We start from the raw sequence: 27224 nt of genomic DNA, 5'->3' as shown, positions 1-27224 counted from the left end.
CGAAACATGTAATCTTATGTCTATCTCTATCATTTTTGGGTATCAATCCATCTGTCTGGCTGTCGCTTTCAGATAGGGTATCTATCTATATTTATCATTTTAGGGTAACTACAATCTGTTTGTCTGTTGCTTCTATCAATCAATCTATCAATCTATCCATCCATCCATCCAACCATCCATCCATCCATCCATCTGGCACTTTCAGATAGGGTAGGGTATCTAGCTATCTATCATTTTTGGGTATCCACATATCCATCCATCCAACGCGTTCTCATCCCAAAGCGCCATATAGGACGCTTTTGCAAAAGCGTAAATATCCAACGCACATGGCACCCTTTAACGTCTAATGAGACGCTTCGGTTAATGGTTAAGTTTAGGTATGGTGTGGGGTAAGGGTTAGACCACTAGGGGGCGCCATCTGCCCAAATATATCTGCGTCTCATTTCACGTTAAAGGGTGCCATGTGCGTTGGATATTTACGCTTTTGCAAAAGCGTCCTATATGGCGCTTTGGGTACCTCTATAACTTTCAGTCTCTCTCTATCTCTCTATCTATCTATCATTTTAGGGTATCTATCTATCCATCTGTCTCTGCCACTTTCAGATAGGGTATCTATCTTTAGGGGGGTATCTATCCATCTGTCTGTCTGTCTCTCTTTTTAGATAGGGTATTTATCCATCTAAAACATAAATATCTCTCTGCCAAAGCAACACTGCCCCCTCTTCCACCCATTCCTCTAGTTGTTGTAGGTCCCAGGTGTTTCGAACACATTCACAATCCGAGCAGTAAGAGTGTCGCTCTTCCCTCACTGGTGCTGTAGGGCTTTGGACCGAGCCACAGCAGGGGAATCCACCATATGGTTCTGGCAGAACCAATCCATTTCCTCTAGGGCTGTTGCATTTCACAAAGCCCTCGTATGCTAAGTGCACACAGAGCTGGTATTGATACAGGGCAAGAGCCAAACATATCAGATGCAAAGCGGGGAAGAATTTAAAAAAAAAAAACTTGTTAAAATGGGCCACAATGCAGGACGCTAAGTGCTCTCAGGCTCAGCTGGATCTTCTAAATGACTCTTCTTCCCCAGACCGATTCCAGCCAACTACGCTCGCTCGTGCGTCAATAATTCTGTTGTACTCGAGGCTCAGACACAATTGAAAGCCTGCAGCGACCTCTTGTGGTAAAATTTGTAACATTTTAACCCACATGTTCTGATAGTGTTATGAATGGAGTCTGAGACCGTGTAAAATAGGCTAATAATAATGTTTAATTTCCATTTCTAATACTTTTAGTTCAAAATAAGATATTATAAGCTTTTATCACAAAGTAGACATGGACTTTTGAAAAAAATGAATTTTTTCTCCAATCATGTTTTCATGTCAAAAATGCCATGTTAGCATGTGAAAATGTATTGCATTTATTCATATTTTATATCTGGGGTCTCTGAGAACCCAAATGTATGGGACATATTCATGAAGGAAACTACACAACACATTGCTAACAGTAAACTGATCGCGCGTGCGCTCTATTTCTGACGTACTTAACATTTGCTAGGCTGGGGAGATTGATGCACTGGACCGGAGTCGGGGGACTAGTTACGTCTTTGTGGAGTAGTATTACGAATTAATGTTTTTTAAAAATAGTTTTAGTAAAAAAAATAATAACTTATAACCCTATGGATGAGTGGCGACAGCGAGCTAATGCTGGACCAATATTGATCCTCGTCCAGCCTTCTATTTTGCCACTCTCCCTTTTTCTCTTTCTACTGTCCTCTGACAAAATCTTTGGTTTCTTGGTTTTACTTGCTGCTTCAGCCATTGGGCGGGAAGCTGACGTATGCCGTATAGCAGTCGAATTTTGTAGTTCTTTTTGTGCTCGGGTTCCTACCCGCTTCGCGAAGTTACATAGTGCCAGTAATAGAGATACAAACACTGCCAGGCTATGGTAGACCTGTCATTCAACCTATTGGAAGTCGATGTACCATCTCGAGGGTTTAATATTATAAAGGTTGAAAAAGTTACATAGTGCTGCTTTAAGTGTTTTGTCCTGACTGAAGGGGAATCCTTGGGTATGATGAGGTATTGAGGGAAACTCATACCTCATAATGAATTATAATCCCATTCAGAGAAAGCTGATAACATGTAGGCTACACAGGGAAAGGAACAAGGAAAGTTACTGAATTACACATAAACACCGCTTTTGTGTCTTTATCATCTTTTCAGCATATAGCCTATACTGACCTAGATACTCATCACAAAAACTTGATGTAAGCTCAATTGCATTAAATTAGTTTTTATGAATTAACGGCTTGTTCTAACTGTTGCTCTGGTCTTCAACAACACGCGCTTGCAGTGCACCACCTGCTGGCGAGGTAGACTAACAGCAGATGGAAATTATGCTCGGTAATCTACTGCTTTTCCTGCAGTTCCCATCTATTGTATGTTGAATTTACTGTCGAATTTGAAACACTAAATTTGTGGAAACGAATTTGCAAAGCGAAATAAAATGGACTGAAAATTGCCTGTTGAATATTATAATGTGTTTTTTAAACAGTTGTAATATTTTGGAAGTGAAATATGAAAGGTGAATAAGGATTATTGATTTTTAATGAAAATGTGTTTGAAATGTTTTGAATTGAAATATTCACAGTTTAAATATTCAATCATGCTGAATTTCAGCCCATAAAAATGCAAGCCCTAAAAATACAATGCATTAGAACGCAAGCATGGTTAATATTAGAGCAATTCAACATGGCCTTTTGTTTCAAAAACATTTAGGCCTAGCATTATTTTACTTCCATATTTGTACTTATGAAAAAGTCTTGTCACTTTTAAATTAATTACTTACTTTTTAAGAAAGATTACTGACCCCAAATATTTGAATAGCTAGTGTAATATGGTAAATGATTGGCATATTTGGTATTTGCAAGAATGCATACGTCAAAAACAAAAAACATAGCCTATTGCCATAGAACCATGTCCAAATAGCCTATATGGTAGCCTACATAATACATAACTGTAGTGTTTCATTTTTTTTCATTAACAGTCCGTGTCATATACCTGTTATGCAGAAGTTTTAAGTTTTGATGAAGCAAAACCTTATCCTTGACCACCATTCCCTTCTCTGCGTTAGATTTGCAATGAACTCGGCTTTCGGCTCCTGCAGCCAAATCATGATAAGAAGGTATTTTCTTTCAACTGCTCAGTTTCAGAGGCTATCTTATTTGTGAAATTTTCAAAAACGATGCAATAAACAGGCTGTCTGAAATACCCAGACTGTTTGGCCAAACTTCAGATTCAAACACTTCCCTCCTCCTCCCCTGGGATTTTTGTGAAGATAGCCTACAGTAAGCGGACCCTCTATGCATGTTTGTGGTTTGGAATATTGATGGGTATGATGATGATTCTGTAGCCTATATGGGATTTAGTTGATCAATGAGAATATGATATCAACAAGATCAAAATATAGGCTATAGTGTATCCGCCTGTTTTATTTAGGCTATCTTGTTATGGATGTGTAGACTTTTTATGAAGAATTTGACAAAATAATGTATTAGCTTATTAAAATATATTACTTTGTTTTAAAGCGTTAAACTAAAAAAAAAATCTAAAACCTAAATAAAGCACCAAAAGGGGTTGTTAATTGTTGGTTATTTTGCCATCATGGATTCAGACAACTGAGCTCAACCAATAACCTAACATGTTATTCCAAACTACTCCACATGATGGCACCTAAAATACTTTATTCTACAGGATACCTTCCTGCACTTTTTTATTTTTTTAGCACAAAAACAGTCTTGTATGTGCTGATAAAATGTGCTGTCACAGATATGATATGATATATATATATATATATATATATATATATATATATATATATATATAAGCTATATTAAAGTGAATAACGTGTAGTAATCACTAATTTACTGTTAAAGAAAATGCAGTAATGTTCACTGAATTCCACCCCTTTACAAGAAACATTTTTTTGTGTGTTTCCATTTAAATATGTGTTTAGGCAAACTAGTTGCTTCTTGTATTTTGATCTGAAGGTCTGTCTGAAGAAGAAGCAGAGATTTGCTGATTTTCTCAGTAGGGGTTCAATCACCTGTGCCAAGCTGCAACTATCCCCTTCTGTTAAAAAAAATAAAATAAAGTAGCCTAGTCTATATAATGTAGTAGGCTATAGGCATATAGTAGTCTATATGCCTAATATAGTAGTCTATTGTCTACTATCTTGCAGTCTACTTGTATTAAAATAATACAAAACTCGACATTATTTCTACTCATTAGCTACTTCATGTGACTTGATATCAATTTGTGATGTGTTTATTTTTGTCACTGTGACACCGCCGTGACAGCGCTTCCCTGACGTCAACAAAGCCTGTGTGAAATGGTTGCGCGCATGCGCAACGCTGCAGACCTCGACTAAATTGAGGTCTTTGTTGAGATCAAAAAGACCGATCTTGCTCGAACTTTGCAGATATCTCAGGGATATTTCGTGAAACGACAACTGTATTGTATACAATCGTGAGCTTGGTGATATCCCGAACACGAACTCAAGGATGTTAGCATAGCTGACAACATCGGATGTAACGTTAACGTACATAAACAAACACATCGCTGCCGTTTTAAGGTGGTATTTTTTGTGCGGCTTGATTTTATTTATTTGTAGCGTTACAATTACGACTAGTGGTTTGCCGAAATGAGGAACTGTCATAATTTTAAGGAGTAGAACTCTTCATCTCCATGATATCATGACAGAGGAGAGGAGTATTTGTACGGAAAGGCTGCCGATGGCACGCAGAAGTGGGGTTCAACTTTCCAGCTGCCTCGTCCAGACAGAGGAGAAGAGGGACACAGAAAGAGGATATTTGTGGGTCAGCTTTATTTCACATAAATAGTCAGGCTGCAAAATTTGGGAGATGGAGACTGTCGGGAAATTCGAGTTCAGCAGGAAGGACCTTATAGGGCACGGTGCCTTCGCAGTGGTATTCAAAGGCAGAAATCGAGAGGTAAGAAAATAGAATTTGAATTACCAAATTATCTCCATTTACTTACAATGGTGTTTTTGTGTGTTGATAAGAATTCGTTGTTTGTTTACCTACTGGTTGCAGAACTGACATACCACCTTAAAGGCCTCGAGCACGACAGATGGAGAATACACGAGATTAAATTCCCAGTATTATAAAATAGAGAGATGTGGAATGTTTTAATATCCCATTATATTTATCCGAGCTTTAAATGTGGCATTTCCATTTTTATAAATGCCAATTATTCAGAGAGATTGAAATAATCTGAAAACAAGCCGCCCGTAGACATGCACGGACATGTTACAATATTAACTAAAAGATGAATCTGTTTAACCATTTATATCATTTACATTTTCAGAAGCATGATTGGGAAGTGGCAGTCAAATGCATAAATAAGAAGAATTTGGCCAAATCTCAGACTCTTCTCGGGAAAGAGATCAAGATATTGAAGGTATGTTTTGGTTGTTTTGGTCCGAACACAAAAATAGAGCATTTGTGTGCAAATTAATTTTTCTTTGCTTTCTCTAGGAATTGAAACATGAGAACATTGTTGCATTGCACGACTTTCAGGTAGGATGATTTGTACAATTACACTGCAGATGTTTAGATGAACAGTTTTCAATTTAACCATCTAAAGTGTTTTTTTTTTTTTTTTTTTTTTTTACTTTACTAGTCCAAATGGTATTAGTTACAAATAGTTATTATGGACTAAAAAATGTATCAAATGTATGTTTTTGAGTGTATCATTACTTCCTTTGCATTGATTGGTTAAAAGCAGTGACGTGTTCTTCTGTTGACATGACATGTGCACTTGTTTTTAATGGATCTGCTGCAGGGCATTGTGGGTATTGAAGTCTTAGTTTTACACACACACACACACACGTTTTATATTCCAGGAAGAGAAAGTTATGTTTACTCACTCGATTTGGAATTTAGAGTTTATTAACACTCAGTGAATGCTCTTTGTGCAATGGTGTGAGTGAAAACCTGTGTTGCTAAACTTGTGAAATGATTTCATTGAAGTCTTGACACGTTTTTCAAACATCTGGGTTCTTGCTATTTGCTCTTGGGTCATCATGAGGTTAATGTGTCAGGCCTGTGTAAGTTAAAGCCAGTAGGATTACAAAACACATGCAAATTGTACCTCTATTCAGTTGTAAATGCTTTGGTTTGTCTCCTTTAATGCAGTCTGTGTTACTGACTTTTGAAGTAATACGCATAGTAATGTGTTTTTGGCATAAGTAAAAGTTTATTAATTGATACATTATTACAATATATATATATATATATATATATATATTCATTAAAAATTATAATTTATAAAAGAAAATTATGACTTAATAAGCTTTAAAAAAATATTTTAAGAATTTTCCCTTTGTTTTTGCAATTAATTTTTAACAAGTATTACATTTTTTATATATATATTATCTGCATCAGATCAGACATTAAAAATTTATGTCAGTTAATTACAAAAAAACCCTGCTATGCTACCTCGTTAAGGTGTGCTCAAAACAGGCGCGCTCAACTACCAAGACGTTTGTGGGTGCGAGTTATAAAACAACAGTTATCAAAATAAAGATGAAAAACCGCACTCTCTAAGGTCATCTCTCACCGCGTTAAGGTGTCAAATACCATTTTACCTTGATATTCACTAAGCGACTGAACAATTCTCATATCCATGCGTTTTACGTAGTACCGTAGTGCATTTTTTTGGTTAGCATTTACAGTTGAGGTTTGGTGCTGCTTTTGTCTCCATTCATGTCAGTTTTTTAACAAAGGCTCACACTTTGGTGTTGCTTTTAAGAGCTGCAGCTCAAGTGTCTCAGCATATTTCAGCCTCATGCTTCACTGATCTGACCTCTTCTCACATCTCCTGGAAAGTCACACCACTTTCTTCTGTTGGGTCGACTGTCTGTGAAGTGAATTCCATTAAAGTTTGAGTTGGTCTCCTTGCATGACCTGGAGGGAAAAGCTGTGACCTGCTTGGCTTTTTTTTATTATTATATTTATAAGTTTATTTTTAGTTATTCTTCCTACAGTTAAATGTGTGTATATCGGATCTTAACAGGTTTGCTAGTATTTCAGGTGAACTGTAGCGTTCCATTCAAAATATAAAGGTTGCTATTTTAAAGGTCCCGTTCTTTATGTTTTTTGAAGCTTTGATTGTGTTAACAGTGTATAATATAACGTGTTCATGTTTCGCGTGTAAAAAAAACCCAGTATTTTTTACACAATTTACTTATCTGTATACCACTGTTTTCACTGTCCAAAAAATGGGCCGATGACTTCCTTGCTCTATGAAGTCTTTTCTACAAAGAAATACGTAACGAGTTCTGATTGGGCCAGCGGTTCCTGTGTTGTGATTCGACAGCAGCTTATCGCACGTTGCCCGGAAAGGTCACGCCTCTTACCATAAATTGGAGATGCATGCACTGATTGTTATTGTAAAAATGTCAAACATATTACCATATCAATTTGAGCCTGAATCAGACCCGGAGAACATAGATGAAGAGAATCGATTAGAACCTGTTCAAACACAACTTTTGCAGGATGTTTCAGTGGTAAGCAAAGAAATACAAAAAGTACTGTAACACCTCCTAATTCAATCATTTTTGTTGTGTATAGTTCTTTTGAAGTTGTTTTCATCCAAACAACTTTATATAAATTGACTCCGGCATGAAAATAATGTCAACAAACGATACAGGTTTTTTTTCTAATCTCCACCCACAGGAATACACAAAAAAGGGGGCGTGGTCTTGTTGAGCTCCGGACGTCCTCTTCTCCGTGGGAGCTCAACAAGACCACGCCCCCTTTTTTGAGTATTCTTGTGGGTGGAGATTAGCAAAAAACTGTTCTAATTACATCATTAAAAAAGGAAGAAGAGGGATGTTGTCCAAACCGGACGTTCGCTTTGAGCTTTATAATTTTACAGGTATTATTTATGCTCTCAACATTACACACTAACTAATGTTTGAAAAATGGAATCGTGAAGAAATGGACCTTTAAACGGGATGAGCAAAAAGTACTAAATTACAAATGTCCTCTCCAGAAGCAGTTTAGTAGGGTCCTTACTGCATCTGTGGTTAAATTCAACATTAGCAGATCTCATGGGCATGCTGTGTCCATAAGCAAAGCTCACTTTATCACCCACATGAACATCAGTCATTTAGGCACCAGGCAGTCTGTGTGTTATGTTGGGTTTGTTGGGTTTTCCCAGCTGAATCGCCAAGCTCGTTCAAGCGCTAGTTGTCATCAAACAGTGATGTTTGGCCTAGTTTCTGTCTGACTACACAGCCAACTGAGGTCTATCTTCTGTGGCAGAAAGTAAAACATCGGAAACGCTGAGTCAGCAGCATACGCCGGTCACGGATCAGCCGATCTGGCTGATTGTTTGCAGGCAGACACCAGAATGGGGGAGGTCATATGTTGCCAAGTGATAAGGTCATTCTAAGTGGGCTACCCTGTATTTTTTTCGAGAGGCCTCAGCCATGGGCCCAGGAAATAACAGGATTACGCTGCTGTAAAAGCTGACCTGATAGCACAAACAACCTGTCCTGTGGGACTGAAGGCAATTGTCTGGATAAATTAATATTTAGTGCTTTTGCCTATCTGACATGGTTTTAAGAAAATATCATGCATTTGTTTAGTTTAGTTTTTCTGTTCATATGTACTGACAACAGTTCTGTTTTAATAGCTAGCGTTAGTCCGTGTGTTTAAATGTTAATTGGTGTTCTAAAGCCTATAGACTGGCATTGCTGCTTTGTTGTTGTCTGAAAAAAGGATTACCACCAGGTTTAAAAACACTATCTAAAATAACATTTTATCAGTGCATGCTAGGCTCATATGTTATACCCAAAAATTTCAATTCTGTAATTTACTCTTTCAAAACCTATATGACTGACTTTCTTCTGTGGAATATAAAAATAACTTATTTTGTGTTCGGTAGAAGAAAGAAAGTGCATGACATTATAAATATGGCATCAGTTGATGTAATATAAAAATATGCTATGCATGTATAAAAAGTACAACTTCAGTCATTTCTAATATTGTGCGTTCTCATTTCTTTTTTTTTTTACATTCAGATTGCATTTGCTGTCATCTAACGCTCAATCTAGTTAATCTTTAAAAGCAGAAACGATTTAATAACACATGTAATGACGATTTAATGTTCACACTGACTGTACATTTTTATTGTGATGACTACATTCATTTGCAGCATTTAAAACTATTTAATTTTGTGTTGTTTTTTATTTATTTTAAGTTCTTTCGATCTTAATTTTTAATACTGACTAATTATCATTATTTTTTTTATTAGTTAACCTCCACTCAACACAATACTCTACAGTATTAAGCTTCAGTAGATAACTGATGCTGTTTTATGGACCATATATTCTTGGGGATGGGCTCTTTTGTCTTTAACCTGTAAGAAACCCCCCAGAACACCCTAGCAACCATACAGCAGCATGGACTAAATCCGCTCAGAAACCACACCAGTGCAGCTGCGTAGTAACACTGCGTAGTAAATCACACCAAACACATTTCACAGCATCAGCACTTTCTTGTGTCTGAGTGAGATTCAATGGTGTCTGCTGTGGCTGCGTTGAATTGAAATCTGTAACATCATCACACGGTTAGCACAGTGTTAACTAAGCTTATGACCTTTGTCCTCCCCCTGGCCTGTATTAGCCCATTATGACCCAGTGCAGAGAAAACACGCTCACGCCATGTGGATTAGTGTTAGGCAACTGCATTTGTAAAATGCCGCAATACCGGTTCCACTGTAAACATGTTCGTCTGTTAAAAGTCTAAAAGTAAACATACAAACAATATTATGCACAAATGTTGAATATACATTAATCTGCTTTAATGGCCACCTTTCTGTCCCAGTTTTTGAATCTCATTACTCGTGTCTCTTTCTAGGAAACGGCAAGCTCTGTGTACCTAGTGATGGAGGTAAGTGGGCCTGTTTTCCCATTGTCTTTTGTTGCTCATCTTGTCCGTCTTGTACCTGGTAATGCCTGCAATTTGTTGTGCCCTGGGGTCAGTGGAAGACAGCTGCAGTTGTTAATAACACAGCACCAGTAGATATATAAACCTGAAATCATGGTGGTTTGTATGCTGTCAAACATGGTGTATGTATCACGATGAAATTTAACTTCTGTGTAAAGGCCATGCTACCGAGTCAGCTTTCAGAAAAGCTCTATGGAAATGCAATGGGGCCACTGGGATACCCATCATTAGTAGACAAAGGGAAATAATGGCCCATCTTTTCTGAGTGGCTTGTTTTAATATGCATCTGAATCGTCTCCCCATGCAATGAACTAAGCCCCATTTAGATGCAGGTTTTGTTATACAGCATTGTTGCATGGTGCTGTTTTTCAAATGTAAAAAGATCAATGTTCTTTTTTTAACTGCAGTACTGCAATGGGGGAGACCTGGCTGACTACTTGCACTGTAAGTGGGACATTTCATTTATCATGCTTTGAATTCATTATGGGATTTTTTTTTTTTGCTCACTGCACACCAGCCTTTAGTCATTTGTGTGTTCATTCTTAAAGGGATGGTTCACGCAGAAATGAAAATTCTGTCATCATATACTCAGCTCATGTCGTTGCAAACCCCATAAGACTTTTGTTCATCTTCGGAATACAAATGATGATCATTTTGATGAAATCTGAGCGCTTTCTGTCCCTCCATTGACAGCTATGTAAACACCACTTTGATGCTTCAAAAATTCCATAAAAACATTGTTGACAAATCAGTTGTGATACACGGGAGCTCAAGCGTGTTTAAGCATGTTCTCCTGTTATGCAGCACGTTTTGAGTTTCTGCTTGAACCAATGAGGTTTGTTCTTGTGCGTCAATAAAAGTCTATATTAAATCTGTTCATCATATAAAGCGATCAAGTCTCTTCAGAAAATTTGGACTAAACCATAGCGTGGCATGCCAGGCCTACATCAAGTTGTTAGGTCTGGGAACTCAACATTGACAGGGCTCAATCCGAGGAGCGGGATAAACGGTTGTCTTTCAAATTCTCTCTGCACGCAATTGGATTACACTACAACCAATCAGAGCAACGAAGAAGGTGACATAGTCTCCGGAGCAAGTTGATATATTCAACTTTTACCATATCCAGTCCATAGCTGTCAATATTGAACATTAAAAATAAGGGAGATTTCTCGGAATCCATCCCCCAAAATAAGGGATTTTTGGTTTTTTTACACAACCCACAAACTTTAAAAAGTAAAACACTAATCATTAAAAGTCTAAAGAGTTTATAACTAGAGTAAAGCCTTTATACTCAATGTGTCGCAAAAATGACAAGTTGATCGTTTCGCCACAGCTTTTTAGTTTTTTGTAACAGCGCGCGCGACACCGCATCCGAGGATGAATGACTTCAAACCGAATATGTCCGAGCTTACCCTGACCGTCGCAACTCTGTCGCCATTAAGTTAAGCCCGCCCGCCGACTCTATACACGATGTGATTGGCCCGGCCAGAGTTGGGTTTTTCTAGCTAAAATGTCTATGGAGAGTTGCTAGACCACACTGGCTAGGGTGCGTCTAGATTTCTAGGCTAACTAAACCACTCAATTCATTTGGATTAGTTTTATGATCTAGAGTTAAGTTTTTGATAGCATCAAAGTGGTAGTTGCATCGCTGTCAACGGAGGGACAGAAAGCTCTCAGGTCTCATCAAAATATCTTAATTTGTGTTCCGAAGCTGAACGAAAGTCTTACAGGTTTGGAACAACATGACAGAACTTTCAATTTTGGGTGAACTATCCCTTTAATACATAATTATTTGTTTTAAGATTGCAAACTTTCTAAAAGAACATCTCTTTTTGAGTAGAGTGCCAAGTCCTAGCTTTAAATGCTGAAATTTTTTTTGCTTGCATGATGAAACAAGTTATATTGGTTAATTTCAAAAAGCATGCAAAGTGGAACTCAGGAAGTTAGGCCAGAAGGGTTTAGGGTGTGTGTTTGTGTATGTATGTTTTGTTTAAAGCGGTCTGAGGAAGCTGTGACTGTTATCTGCAGGGCGTGAGTATGTTTTCAGAGGAAGTAGTTGCTCTGAAAATTCCAGATAAACCATTTTTGTTCTTTATGGAATCTGACAATTCAGTTCAGATCAGACAGAGAGGTTGAGAAGAAATATGTGACGCACTACAGCATATTGCATTGCTTAAGTTATATATGCAGTGTGTAGTAACTGATTTAATTTTATAGACAACAGGTTTCCAGTGCTGTCTTAGTTGATATGCATTGCATTGTGGAAGGATTGCATATTCCATTTACATTCAATTTGCATGTAAAAAAGTCGTTATATGGATCCATATAGTAAGAAACAGTGGAGTCAGGGCCAGGTGATATAACAGAAAACATCTCAATATTTTTTCGCCTTTTAATGGTAGGCTTTTTTTTAAATTGTGATTTTGCGGGCATACATTCATTAATAATCTATTTAAATGTCAATTTAGAGCTCAGTATACTTTTATTCAGCAAGAAAAGAATGCATTCAATTATTAAACTGATCAAATGTGCAAAAATGCTAAATATTTCTATATTTCAAAAAATTCTTTTTTTTTTTTTTTTTTTTTTTACTTTCTATTCATCAAAGAATCCCGGAAAAAGGTTTCACGGTTGCCACAATTTTTTAAGCACCACAAACGTTTTCAAAATTGATAATAATAAGAAAAAGTTCTTGAGCAGCAGTTCAGCATATTAGAATGATTTCTGAAGGACTTGAAAAATATATATATTTATGTATTTATTTTAAATATAAGCCTATACAAATTATAAATATAAGCCTGACCATGTGCCTTTGGGGGCTCTGTAGAATGTCTTACTCATTTCCCGTGCCTTTTTACGATTTCACCAGCAAAATCTTCACAAATGTATTGTATTGTCAATAGGAATTGCCTAGCCCTAATGAACTCTTTACTCTGATGCTCTTTCAGCTAAGGGCACTTTAAGTGAAGACACCATCCGAGTATTCCTGCAGCAGATCGCTGGGGCCATGAGGGTCCTTCAGGCCAAAGGAATCATCCACAGAGACCTGAAACCCCAGAACATCCTGTTGTCCCATCCTGCAGGCCGAAAGTCCCACTCCAACAACACCTGCATCAAGATAGGTGAGCCTGTGTTTTCACGCCTGTTTTTATTATTTACTTTTAGCATTAGAAACTCTAGATACCACATCCATATGCTTGAGGAGGTCTGATGTTTGCAGATTCAGCCTTGTTTGTTTGTTAGTGTTTTGCTTGAGTATTTAAATGAAGTCTACAAACTCGATCGCAAATTGAATTGCTTTAGCCCAGTGATAGAATTATGTTCAGTAATATGGAAATATGTTACTATAATAAAAAAAATTACTCTTCACAGCCTGTTCTTTTATTTAAACCTGGGTTTGCCGTTACCCAAAGTGTATTGCTTTACCAGAACAGTTTCTAAGATCTTATTTTGGTCTCTTTAGCTGACTTTGGCTTTGCACGGTACCTCCAGAACAACATGATGGCCGCCACACTCTGTGGGTCCCCAATGTACATGGTATGAACTATGACATTTTTGAACTATGAATTGCACATATATGCACATCACTGAGATTATAACTCTGAAATGCTGTTCACCAGGCACCTGAGGTTATCATGTCACAGAACTATGACGCCAAGGCTGACCTGTGGAGTATAGGGACCATTGTGTTTCAGTGCCTGACTGGAAAGGCTCCATTTCAGGTACTCACCATTCTGTGAGAAGATGCACTTTGAGTTAACTGTTTAGTTGTCATTTTCAAATTTGAGATGCATCCATGCCATGATTTGATCAATTACTTTTACTAAGCTTGTTTTGATTGTCTGTCCATCAGGCCAGCAGTCCACAGGACCTCCGCTTGTTTTATGAGAAAAATAAAAGTCTTAGTCCAAAGTGAGTGTATATCTTATTGAGTTTGATTGCCAGTGACACTTTTCAGATTAGTCTTGGACTACATATTCTGCTAAACCTTGTGTAAAAGTCCATCTCTTTCCGTCTTTCTCTACAGCATTCCCAGAGAAACTTCCAGTCATCTCAGACACCTGCTGCTTGGCCTCCTGCAAAGGAACCATAAGGACCGGATGGACTTCGGTCAGTATCCTGTGTGTTTTGATGCACCAATGTTTGTTATTTATAAGTTTAGTTTCGGCCATGGTTCTGTTATTCACCATGCTGTCTTTTTGGGGTGTTTGTGAAATATTTCTGCTTTTATAGATGAATTCTTCAGACACTCTTTCTTGGAGGCAAGCTCGTCTATGAAGAAGTGTGAGTTATTACACTGCCATTTTAAACAATGTCTTTACTCTATTTTAATAGTCAGTAAAAGGAGATGCTTAACCTTCAGAACATGTTTAGTGTCCAATTAAATATTATTATTTATAAAATATGTTTTATTTTCTGTCAGGTTTGCATCCTTGGTACTAAAATTTGGTTTAAACCCCTGATGCTTTTCAATAGATTTTAAATAAAAATCCATATTAAATTGACCAAATGTATCAAGTTAATAAATATGAGCTATATATATATATATATATATATATATATATATATATATATATATATATATTTATAATATAATTATGACATAATTAATTGTTATCATTAAAACACCAGAATGGGCAACAGAGTGAAATAAGAGGATAGCAAAACTGGGATCAAATGTTGGTTTGTAGTTATTCATAAACATTTTTCCCACAAAAAAAAAATAAAAAAAGTTGATTTTTTTTTTCTTGCAGTTTTTTTACTTGCATGGTTTAATGACAGATACAGTCATCATTACAATTTGTGTAAAAATTGAGAAAGTGCAATAGGTGTTTTAGGTGAAAAGGGTGAAATGATGTTTGAATTAAATAAATTTAATGGGTCACTCACAGGATTTCAAAATAAACATAACTAGATATTTTGTTTTTGGTCATTAAAATTAATTTACTTTTTATTACAATCATTTGTATTTTTTTTTAAATGAATTGTATAGGAGATACAAATTTAGGAGAACCAAATTTATATGATTGTAATTTTCAGGTACAGTTGATAAGGTTGAGAAGTGGGCAATTTAAAGTCATTTGACTCTGTAGTGTGCTGTATTTATGGAAAGTATCAGCCGTCGTCCAGGATGTTAATTGTCTGTGTATCTTCACAGCTGCTCCAGTGACCGTGACTTGCTTTCCCAATTCAGCCTCTGCAAGCTCATGCAGCAGTTCGTCTACTTCACACCTGGCCTCTCCTCCTGTAAGTGTGTGTGTGTTCATTAGAATGATCAATGTCAGGTCATTGTGTCTGTTGTACTGATAAATGTTGACAAGTCAGGAGTTTGTCATGCACATAAAGATAAATAAGCATAAAAAGAAGCTGCCTTGTTGATCAAAGACCCACTTTCTTAACATTTTATGGTGGCTTGTAACACTAATCCGTGATAGGCCACATGTTAATCAGTTCTGTATTTTGTGGCATTTTATGGGTCTCATGGTGTTAGAATGCTGTATAGAGGTCAGGACTTCAAAAGTAAAAACAGTAATATTCTGACATATTACAATTTAAAATAACCAAATAAGCATCATTTTTCCTTAATATTTTTGTAGATTTTTTTTCTACTATTCTTTGAATAGAAAGTTAATTTTAAACTTGAAATAAATTTTTTTGTAACTATGTAAAAGTTTTTATTGTCACTTTTTATCAAAGTATTTATTTCTTTCAAAACTAAGCTTTTTGACCCCAAAATTTATACTGTAGTGTATGCAACCAACCATGCAAATCTATATAAATGATATTTAAGTATATTCCACCAAACTTAGTGTAATATTAATATTTTTGTAAAAAAAATGTCTGTCAAATAGTTTCATCAGGGCAGTAAAAAACTATATTTTTATTGTTACGAACTTTGGATCACTCTAGGGGAATAGAACGTAACACTCATATGTTCAAATACTGTTGGATGTGAGTGGGTGAACAGAAACAGCCATTGCACATAAGTATAAGTGCCAAAAGACATTGTGTTTTATTTACGAAATTCCGAAGCCACTAGATTGCGATACAGTCTGAACTATTTACAGTATATTTATTAAAGACGAATAAAGAAAAGAAACAGGAAAAAAATCAAATAACACAGGGAAAAGGAACCTAAGTGGCACCAAATCAAAGAACCAATCAAAACCCCAAAAAAGAGGAGAGAGAGAGAGAGAGAACACAGAAAAACACCAAAATGCTTGTGGAATGTAACATTTATGATCTCTGTTTATTACCAATTCAGAATACAAAGGATCTTTATGGTGTAACATTTGTTCTCATCCTCTTATATATTTTGTAGCAATCCCTTGCAGAGATCCAGCAGGTCCGTGCAAAGGCATTAGCGTCCCCGACCCAGGATTCTCCAGGATACCTGCTGAAGGACTTGGAAGGTGGCGGAGGCGGCAGCAGTAGCAAGAACTCGTCCTGTGACACTGATGATTTTGTCATGGTTCCAGCTCATTTCCCCAGTAAGCCTGCAAAAAACCTGCAAGATTTAAGAAAATTGTGTCTGTCAAGTTGGAATGCTGGGTATTTATCATCTTTTTTTCCCCCTCCGTCTGTCTTTATAGGTGAGCTTACCTGTGACATGCCGACAGGAAAGGTTAACCAAGACAGTCTGATGTATAGTGGGTAAGCGCTCAATTGAACTGTGATGCTCATGCAGGTTTGAATCCGGCTTATAACATAGTCCTTCAGAAATCATTCTAATATGCTGATTTGGTGTTCAAGAATCATATTTTATTATTATCATCAATGTTTTCAGGATTCTTTAATTAATAGAAAGTTCAAACAGCATTTAATTGAAATCGAAATCTTTTAAATGTCTTTACTGCCCTTTTTTTATCGATTTAGTGCATCTTTGTTAAAAGAATAAAAATTAATGAAAGTGGTCAAATGATGGTTCTAAAAAAGAACATTATTTTGTGTATTTGGCTTAATGCATTGTGTTTACGCGGTTTTAGGTTTAAAAAAAAGTTATTTTACACATACTGTACATTACTGTTGCTAAATGTTCCTCTTTTGGAAGACCAAACCAAGTAGTTTGGCTTTCGCAAAGAAAAGGACAGCGTCTCCACGACATGGCAGCACCGGCGGTAACAATAATACAGCGAGAATAAAATGTACGCCTTCTTTCTTTGGGTACATATTTGGATGGTGTTATGAAACACACTGATGTGGATTTGTGGGGTCGTGTTTGAACTAAGCCTTTTAGGAAGTTGTGGCTGAGCCTTCACTTTATGAAGAATATCTCTTTAGGTTTGTCACTTTGAGCTTTGTTCTGTAGATCTTATACTTGCACTAACAGCTACATAACACACTTAAGAAAAAGGAAAACATGAAATCGCATCATATGACCCCTTTAGTTTCCCCCACCAAAAAAAATCTTACTGACATCCAACTTTTGAGTTAGTTGTATAGCTGGAATAATACAATTTTCCGTTTGATACACTTAAATGGAGTTAAATTCTTTCACTAATTAAACACGCTTTACATCTTCTTGAGTAATCATCTGGAACAAATCTTCTCCTTACATTCTCCATCTATGTCCTGCTTTAGGAGTTCACTTCTGGCATCTGGAGGTCAGTGCAGTCAAGTTAAGACCCCTCCACGCTCTCCCTCCTACAGCAGCTCTCCAGGACCCAGCGGGTATGAACACAGCAGGATGAACATATAGAGCTTTAAAAAAGAAAAGAAAACAGAATGATTATTCAATTTGTTTTTTGTTTTTTTGTAAGCTAGTGGGTTTGACTAGTCAAAATAATTATTTATAATTGTTTGTATGTATTTCTTTTTTTGTGGCGGTGCTTAAAATACTTAAATAATTGAAAAATAGTTTAACAATTTAAATTTTTACTTTTTTTAAATGGGAATAAATGGTGCATCATTTGTTAAAGTATGTATAGTAAGAACTCTGAATATTTTTTCTAGTCTCCTCATTGAAGCATAAAATATGGATTTTACAAAAAATCTAAAAAAAAAAGTTTTTTCTGTTTAAAAAAAATTAGACAATTCATTCATTCACTAATTTATTAATTATATTGCTACTTGCTAAAAAAAAAGTCAAAAATGTTTGTGTGTTAATGAGTTGAAGGGAAATTCAATAAATTAAATGTGATATTTGATATTAATCAGTGTGTTGAAAGTATTAAAATTTAGACAGCCCACCTGTACATTTTGAAAATATATAGTTTTACACATCCCTACACGCAAGTTGCATAAGTATAAACCATATGCCATTTTCAAGTTTGCACATTTGTTCATGTAGCAGCCAAGACTCATTTCCTCCTGCCTAGCTAAGGCCAATCTTTTCACTATTTGATTTCTGGGTCATTGAAGATTGGGGCCTTTGCCAATAGGGCAAGTGCCAGTGAGTCCTCGATTGGCATGAAGATTGCATCTTTAATGGGCATATTACTATACTACAAATTATACGGGAATATAAACGTCCTGTGAGATTTTAAATGATTTTATTTTAGCAATGGAAGCTGGAGGATATGCTGATGTCAGTGCTTTTATGTTTTACCATGTTTTTCTCTCTCTCTCTCTCTCTCTCTCTCTCTCTCTCTCTCTCTCTCTCTCTCTTTTCAATCACTCAATTTATTTGGCTCTCCCTCTAACGTTTTATTTCTGCCTCATTCTCAGCAGGCCGAGTGAGTTTTCTGGGAGTAATTATGGCAACTATGGGCAGTCTATACCCATTCCAGTCCCCACTCAGATTCACAACTACCAGCGCATGGAGCAAAACCTCCAGTTCCCAGGTCAAGAGGGTTCTCCACGGTGAGTGAAACCATATCCGTGTATACTAAGGGCAAAATTCCCTCTTGAAAATGTCATTTGAATAGAGTGCAACAGTCATATTTTTTCACTTTATAAAAATGAACATTCTCATCAAAATTTGAATGTTCTGATTACTTTAAGTAAATATTTTAGAGGTAATTCATAGAGAAAATGAAACGTTAATATGACCAATGCAGGTATACGTACATCAATTTTCTTTGAATATCATTTTACTCAAATTGAAATGGTTTTCTACCTACGTAAATTTGCCTAAGTTCAAATGGAATTTTAAGGCATGTATACATTACTCCTTTCTTTCTTTCTTTCTTTCTTTCTTTCACAGATCTGCGACGGTCCAGCGATGCGGTAGCGCGAGCTTTCTGACCTGTGGAAGGACAGGACCTTCTCCTCCTCAGTCTGGTTCTGCTCTCACTTCTCGCAGGCTGTCCACAGGAGGCACAAAACCCTTCCAGCTCTCTCCACAGGGTCAGTGCCACTTTCTTTGGCCCAAAGCCACAGTCATGTCTTTGTAGCTAAATATGATTTAGCTGTGTTTCTGAACAAACTCTCTGGCTCACTCTGTCTCACTCTCTGCTCTGCTCTTATCTCAAAAGTGGGCACCATTCCTGAGTTGCCAGACCAAATTTGCCCAGCGAGTACAGAAATGGTTCAAAGGGGATCTCGGGGTGGAGGTAAAATAATATTTCCTCTGTTTGCTCTCTTTTGTTGTTGTTTTTTAAGGAACATCAGTATTTCACAGCCCAGTTATTTTCCGTTTTGTAAATGTTGCTTGTCAAGAAAGTTGTAAAACAATTGCTTTTCAACTCTTCCCGGCTGTTTAGAAAGCAAGGCTCGGCCACAACAGCAGGGTCTAGGGACACGGCTCAACAGTGCCCCCTGTTTGCTGGAGGCGACTGGTGGGTGCAGGCAGAAGATCAGGAAGCAGCATTCAGATCCAGTGGTAGCTCCTCAGGGAAACATGATGCCCTTTAGGACCCTGCACTCCTCGCCCAGGCTCAGTGAACTTATGCAACGCAACCCCCTACCAACCATCCTGGGTTCTCCTTCCAGAGTAAGATCCTTATTTCTGCCATAAGTTCCCAGTTTTACACTCCTGTCCAAAAGTGTGAGATTGGTTCAAATTATTTATTTATTTTATGTTTCGAAAGAAGTCTCTTATGTACAGAGCCCCTAAAGGGACATGGTTAAGGAAAAAAAATATGAGATGGAGGAAAAATTATTTGCCAATATGTTTGCGTTTTCTTGCAAATGTTTTCATTAACCCGAGAAACTTCACTTTCCCTCACAAAAACGTTTGTGTTCCCCAGAAAAACTTTAAATTTTTCCACCACCATGTCCCTTTAGGGGCTGTGTAAGCATGAATTTGATAAAAATCTTCAGTTTTCTATTTAAATATATTTTCAAATGTAATTTATTCCTGTTCCAGATGGGGTATTACTTTATTTTATTTTTTATTCTAAACTGTTTTAATTATTCTTATTTATTTTGTTTATTTTAATTTGTTCTATGTAAAGCAATTTGAATTACCATTGTGTATGAAATGTGCTATAAAAATGAACTTGACTTGCCTTGATGGTAAAGCTGAATTTTCAGCATCACTACTCCAGTCTTCAGTGTCACATGATCCTTCAGAAATCATTTTAATATGTTTATTTGCTGCTCATATTTCTTGTTATTTTCAATGTTGAAAACCGTTATATTTTTGTGGAAGCCATGATACTTTTTCCCCAGATAATTTTGATGAAATTGAAAGTTCAAAAGGACAGCATGTATTTTTTTTAAAAAAATGTGCATCCTTGCTGAATAAAAGTACTTATTTCTTATAAAAAAAAAGACTTGACCCAAACTTTTGAACTGTATGTGAACTGTGTAAAAAATGCAAACAAATCATGAAAAAATGTCCTTTTTTCCTTTCCAGGCCATGCCCCCATTTGAGTTTCCCAAGCCCCCGAGTTCCCCAAACATGGTCACATTTCTTACCCACCAGGGCCTCCGACCAGCTCAGGAAGAGGCTAGTTTTTCACCTATCTACCAGCCTGAGGAGAGAAAAGGCTTTGGGAGGTAAGAGAAGAAGACTTGGGTAGATTTTAGCTTCATTCCAAATCCTAATAAGCGGCCTTGCTGTCTACATAAACAGCATTGTAAACACTTTTTTTTTTTTAAATCTTATGTTACTAAAACACTCTTTAATAAGCTAGACAGCTCTCCTTTTTTATTATTTATTTTTCCTCTTATTTTGCTTTTTCATCATCTTAACTTCTCGGGACAGGTCTCAAAGTGTTGGTCGCCTATCTGATGTGCTACTTATGGCGGCATTTGGGGGTCAGCGAGGAGAAAGAAGCAGCATGGAGAATCTCAATTCTGACAGAGGCATAGACATCACAGGTGAGCTCATTGACACATTCACAATGGTCACTCCAATGTAACTATCCCGGTAAATTACCTTTTAAAAAATCAAATTTTTTTGCATTATAAAAATTGAATTACATTCTAAAAAATCTTGACCGCAAATACAGTAGTGTTAGTCTATAAAATGGTTTCTGTCATTGAAAGTGAACATCAGTATGTAAATGGTCTTCATCTTGTAATAAAATGTAATTTTAAATGTCAATTTATATGCAGTCTCCATTTAACACACTGTTGTTTTTCTGCTCACAGCGCCACCTGGTGGTGGAGCCATTGTTGTGGGCTCAGGTAGTCCTGCTCGAGTAGTGTTCACTGTGGGTTCTCCGCCAAGTGGGGGAACACCTCCTCAGAGTTCTCGCTCAAGGAAGTTCTCCGGTAAGTTTGTTTTTTCCCTCCAATTTTGACTACTTTATGATTTGTCTAAATTTAAAATGAATCCTTCAGGGTAGCACTGACCCGAGTGTCTCTCAGCAGGCTCTCCAAGCTCCGTTAGTCCGGTAGGGTCCCTCACCAGCCGCTACCCGCAAACAGGCCTTCTCGTGGACGGCTACGAGGGGCCCTCGAGTCCCCGCTACGGTTTCTCTGACCCCATCTCAGCCAACCTAGAAGGAGCTGTGACTTTTGAAGCCCCTGAACTACCAGAGGAGACCCTAATGGAGGTAAGCACAAAATGGGCTGCATTTTGTTTTGATAGTCTTGCTAACTAGTTTAAGTTTGAGTCTAACGCCACACTTCTCTCTCCACTGCAGCAGGAACACACAGAGACTTTGCACAGGCTCCGGTTCATGCTGGACTTTGCTCGATGTATGGTGGATGTGGCAGAAGCCCGGGGTGATGAGGCTCCCAAGGCCGACCCCTCTTCCACCAGCCTGCTCCAGCAACAAAGCCTGGTGGCCGACCAGATCAGCTCTTTGAGCCGAGAGTGGAGGTGAGAAGATGTGCACCATGGCTAGTCTCTCACAACTATGAATCTCTCTAGTTATGGATCACAAGTGCATTTGTTCTATATATTTTGAGAACAGGGCAGTTCTTCTGTTCACGAACTGTGTGCCAGTGTGGTGTAATGTCGTATAAAATCCTTTAATATGAAAATCAACTAAAATAGCAATTAAAAGACGCATAGAGTGGCGTTAATAATGGGTATATTTGTGTCATGTCAGTTATGCTGAACAGTTGGTGCTTTACATGAAGACGGCAGAGCTTCTGTCATCTTCAATAAACACAGCCATGGAAGGAATCAAGCAGGGAAAACTCTACCCATCTACCACCGTCAAACAAGGTCAGACACATTCTTCTCACCCCCATCATATTGTGCACAACAGTGGCCATCCACTTTTTAAGCATAGTTCCTATTTATTTTCTCAGTAGGCATTAAACATTCATTGACTATGTTTACATGCACTCTCATAATATAAAATCGAATGAAATTTAGGCAATATTGATGAAAAAACTGTATATTGATGACTAGTCAATGAATAGAAGTACAATATAATATATTTACAATGTGCAATTTAAGTAAAACAATACATTTGATGCTTAAAGTCATTTGAGGGTGTCTTATTTATTTAATTTTACATTATTATGATTTACTTAATTACAAACCTCCAGTTTGGAAAACCCTGATGTAGGGAAACTGACTCATTCGTAATTCTTTATGGGACTAAGATACATTAAAGATGCTTTGTCAAATACTTGAGAGTAGTTCTAATATCAAAGTCGATATTAATATTATATTACTTTTAATAATTATATTATTATTATTATTGTTTACACTTTGTTTTTCAGTGGTTAGGAGGTTGAATGACCTGTATAAGTCCAGTGTGATGTCATGCCGCTCTCTGAGCGCTCAGCTGGAGCGATTCTTCTCCCGTAAACACAAACTCATGGACCACATCAACAGCATCACCGCAGAGAGGCTCCTCTTCAGCCACACCGTACAGATGGTAAGAAAGGGTGGTTTTCACAGCCATCCCATAGAAGAACCACGTGCTCCCCACACAATTTTGTAGTGACTGTTCTGAAAAGAACCATTTTTACTAAATGTGAAGAACATGCTTCTTTTTCCTCAATAAATAACATTTTCTGCAATGGAAAGGTTCCATGGATGTTGAAGGTTCTTCAAGGAACCATATCAATAAAGAACCTTTATTTTTAAGAGAGTGCTCTTGAAAAATCAGGGAATTTTGAAATTGTGACTTTAGGGTTCTGGAAAATCCTAATTATGCTCAGTTGAAATCAAATTTGACAAATCTTCTTTTTATATGTAATGTCAGCCCGTTCTCATCCCAAGGCGTCATATACTGACACTTTTGCCAATGCGTATACATCCAACGCACATGGCACCTTTTAGCGTCAATATGCTAAAGGCGCAGATATATATGGGCCAGAAGGCGCCTCCTAGTGGTCTAACCTTAAACCTACCCATAACCGAAGCGTGTTATATTGACGCTAAAGGGTGCCATGTGCTTTGGATGTATACGCATTGGCAAAAGCGTCAGTATATGACGCCTTGGGATGAGAACGGGCTGATATTACATATAAGAATCGTGATTTCTGTTTGAAACACAAAAACCATGATTCGCAATTTATCCTGAATCTTGCAGCTTTAATGCTGAGCTGTAAAATATTTGTCGCCTTGTGTTCCTTTTTTTTCGATTTGTTCTTTGTTGTCAGCCATTTTCTATTCCTAATGACTTTTTGAAATTGTTTGTCGAGTGTATTTTAGAAGCTGTCTGGTCTTACAGGTGCAGGCGGCTGCTCTGGATGAGATGTTTCATCAGGGGGAAGCATCAATTCAGCGCTACTATAAGGCTTTGCTGCTCATGGAGGGTCTGTCTCTCCTCCTCACAGAACAGACTGACATCCTCAGCGTTAGCAAGTGTGAGTAAAACTACAGACAGACTTGTTTATTAACATACAGGACATCTTAATAAGATCATTTGCGTAACCAGTGTGATGTTTCCCTACAGGTAAGCAATGCATTGAACGCCGTATCACCGCCTTGCAGTCGGGTCTCTGTGTGTAAAGTCTCTCCAGCACCCTGCTGTTACACCATCAAGATTACCTGAGCACCTCTCGAAGTGATGTGGGGGAGGGAATGGCCCTCTGATTGGATCACGTTAATCTGATTGACAGCTGTTGTCATAATGGTGGGAAAATACCATACCAATACCAGACATGAAAAGACACCAATAAAACCTGTGTCTGTGGTCAAGATGAAACTCGTCTTCGTCGATGATTCTCTCACAGAGTTTAAAGTGAAGAACAAGATGTTTCGTGGTGCAACTTGTTGGCTCAAATGTCCATGTTATCAATGGGTTGTGCAATCTGAGTTATTTAGACAAGGTTTACCCACCCCAGAACATCAGTTTCTTACATTTTCCTTAGTTTATATTTCGTTTCCACCATGCTAACTAGCGGCGACGTTAGAAAAAACACGTTTAGGAGAATTATTAGTGATTTATTACCACATTTACATGTAGGAGTGATTTGTGTGATTGAAGTTGAAGTAATTTCGGTTGGTTGGTTGAATTCCAAGTGTTCAGTTAGAAGTTGTTCTAACCGCTAGATAAATGTTGCACACCAGCAAAATGGTGATTTTTGTGCACCATGTGAATGTTATATGAGGCCCAAATTAATCGGAAATTCAAAAATGACCAAATTATAAAGCCATGCATAAAACAATTTCTTTTGATTCTATCCATTCACAGAAGGAAACTGTATAAAGCCAGCAAAACCATTTGTAGCACTTTAGTGAATGTTTACCAAGTAAGAGCATGTCAAACCCTGTTTTCATCCTTTAAATGTCTTAGAAATGAATATTGTATGCGTTGTTTGGACATCTCTTATGACCTGTTCAGTTTCTTCTTTTTAAATGGCTAATATTGTGTTTTTATTTTGTGTTTGGCAATCATTTGTCTGAATGTAGTTTGGCTTTTTAAGTTAATGTTGCATTAGGGCTTAAGTTCCTGCGCCATCACAGGGGATTTTAAGTGTTATTTAGTCAGAAATATTATGCCAAATAAATCTTTATAGTTTAGATAATGGCGGTATTAACATTGGCACGCTCAATATTAGGTTGGCATCAGAATTTATAAGGAACTCTTGATTATACCTCTTGCCCTGGTGATCCTGTTCCAGCCTTTAATGCCCATTTTAGCGTGTGTTTTTTTTTTTTTTTTTCTTTTTCTGAGGACAGAATGTACTTCCTTTGGGTTGTGCATGCATAGATATTCTTGTTGTTGATATGAGCTGTGTATAATCTGACAAAGGATAGGTCTTAAGATGGTAGTCTATTCTAGCTTGCTGCACTGTTTGAGGGCTCTTTAGCTAGGTAAGCAAAAGAGATTCAAAAACGAGTGGACCATTTGGTGTGAACACATTTGTTTTCCACATTAGAGTTACGTAATCAGTCCTTTTTAGTCTTTTTTCAATTGTGCTGTATCTGAACAGTGTACTTGTGTTGAAAATATTTAAAACATTTTTAAAATGTGCCTTTAAAAAAAAAAAAGCAAAAACTGAAACACTGAAAAAAATATTTTGCTCTGTTATATTTCTTTTCTTTTATTTTGTACATTGTCAGTGTGGAGTGTGTAGTGTTTTGAATGGTTAACTTAAATTGGACTGGGTTAAGAAGATGCTGTGGGTGTGATTTAGTTTTGCTTCACTTTTATGTGGGTGTGAATGTGTTTGTTTAAATGTCGTACATACTAGTTCGAAAAAACTGAAGTGTGTCGTCATGATAGTGAGACATAAGCTATTTTTTCAGAGACCAGTTGCCATCATAGAAACATGTTTTGTTTTTTTTTCCTTTAATAAATACCACTTAAATTGTAATTTTTACAGCTTTGTTTAAAGACAAATAGCTTTTTTATTTTCTTTGTCTGAACAATTTGAGGATTATGCTGCATTGCGGTGTTTTCACCATGCGGTGTATTTGTGTTGTGCTTTTATAACTGCATAAAATAAAAACCCGTTTAATCCATCAAATGTTAATCGTCGCCTATGGACATTGGATGCATCGGGACATTTTAAATCATTGCGTAAAGCATGAAGTGTTTGTTTCTGGGAGGTCATCTCTGATTTAAGAGTCACGTTGTCATTGAACTGCACACACTAAAACAATATGTGAGCTCACCAGTTCTGCATCACTACACTGTTGTCTTCTCCAGTAATTAATAATGTACATCTGTTTGACCTTGGTCTCTCAGTATCATGTGTAAATATGGATTGTAAATTATCGCTTTAAACTTGTACATCTAGCAGTCGCATGGAGATTTGCTTTCCGTCACCCTCTCCCCACCAAAGATATGAACGTTCCCAATTGTGACTGTTGATGAACATTTACAGTTGTTTGTTCTGTAAAAAGACTTGTACACACTCTTTCATGTCAAATGTAAGATGTAACTATTTGCTTTAAACAGTACAGCACCAATAAAAGAGGAAAACTGAAATAAATATTGCTTTTGTTGGTTGTTGAAGTGTCCTATTTTGGGGGGGGGGGAGTGTTGAATGTTTTCTGTGTTCTGTAAATTATATAATAATTAAAAGTTAGTGTAAATTTATATTTATTGTTAATTTATCTATTAAATTAAATGCATTTGAATTAAACTTTTACTTGCATATAAATTAGATTTTAAATATATTATTTATTTATTTATTAAATTAAATGTTATACATTCCAAAGTTCATGTATTTAAAAAAAAAACATTTTAATTAAACTTTTAATATTTTACACATTTTAATTAAACTACCTAAATATTAAATATAATTCAGATTTTAAATGTATTATTTTATTTAATATTATTTTTATTTAATTTTATTAAATAATTTTATTATTATTTGTTAATTTTTTTATATAAAATCAATTTTATACATTTAAATGTTTATGTATTTATTTTTTATTTAATTTAAATGTGTGTGCTAAAGTGCATACATTGTAATTAAACTATAACAAATA

At 36.7% G+C, this 27224-nt stretch overlaps 1 protein-coding gene across 4 annotated transcripts; it reads left to right on the top strand.

The window, feature by feature from the left end:
• Positions 1-4364: 4364 nt before the first annotated feature.
• On the top strand, positions 4365-26739 carry ulk1b (unc-51 like autophagy activating kinase 1). 4 transcript variants are annotated; one of them, XM_039688149.2, is made up of 28 exons: positions 4365-5008; positions 5385-5477; positions 5555-5596; positions 9947-9979; positions 10444-10480; positions 12985-13158; positions 13500-13573; positions 13657-13758; positions 13890-13948; positions 14064-14146; positions 14270-14320; positions 15195-15283; positions 16359-16527; positions 16630-16690; positions 17618-17707; positions 18707-18838; positions 19182-19324; positions 19453-19530; positions 19681-19910; positions 20778-20920; positions 21129-21244; positions 21518-21640; positions 21740-21924; positions 22015-22193; positions 22426-22544; positions 23051-23208; positions 24010-24145; positions 24235-26739. In XM_039688149.2, the coding sequence occupies exons 1-28, from the start codon at positions 4919-4921 to the stop codon at positions 24288-24290; spliced, it is 3045 nt and encodes a 1014-aa protein (XP_039544083.2). In that variant the 5' UTR covers positions 4365-4918; the 3' UTR covers positions 24291-26739. The 4 variants fall into 4 exon arrangements, with proteins under 4 accessions (XP_039544083.2, XP_039544082.2, XP_039544079.2 ...); XM_039688148.2 differs by having other exon boundaries at positions 21737-21924; XM_039688145.2 differs by having other exon boundaries at positions 18704-18838; positions 21737-21924.
• Positions 26740-27224: the final 485 nt, after the last annotated feature.

Source organism: Pimephales promelas, chromosome 19 (assembly GCF_988280905.1).
Source record: "Pimephales promelas chromosome 19, fPimPro1.hap1.1, whole genome shotgun sequence".
Taxonomy (NCBI): Eukaryota; Metazoa; Chordata; class Actinopteri; order Cypriniformes; family Leuciscidae; genus Pimephales; species Pimephales promelas.
This window is presented reverse-complemented; position numbering and strand designations above follow the sequence as displayed.

Bases quoted from the DNA above. Each gene is read 5' to 3' on its own strand.
- ulk1b (XM_039688145.2), top strand. From the start codon at position 4,919: ATGGAGACTGTCGGGAAATTCGAGTTCAGCAGGAAGGACCTTATAGGG. The intron at 13,759-13,889 runs GTACTCACCATT...TCTGTCCATCAG, and splicing joins CTGGAAAGGCTCCATTTCAG to GCCAGCAGTCCACAGGACCT. The intron at 13,949-14,063 runs GTGAGTGTATAT...CTTTCTCTACAG, and splicing joins AATAAAAGTCTTAGTCCAAA to CATTCCCAGAGAAACTTCCA.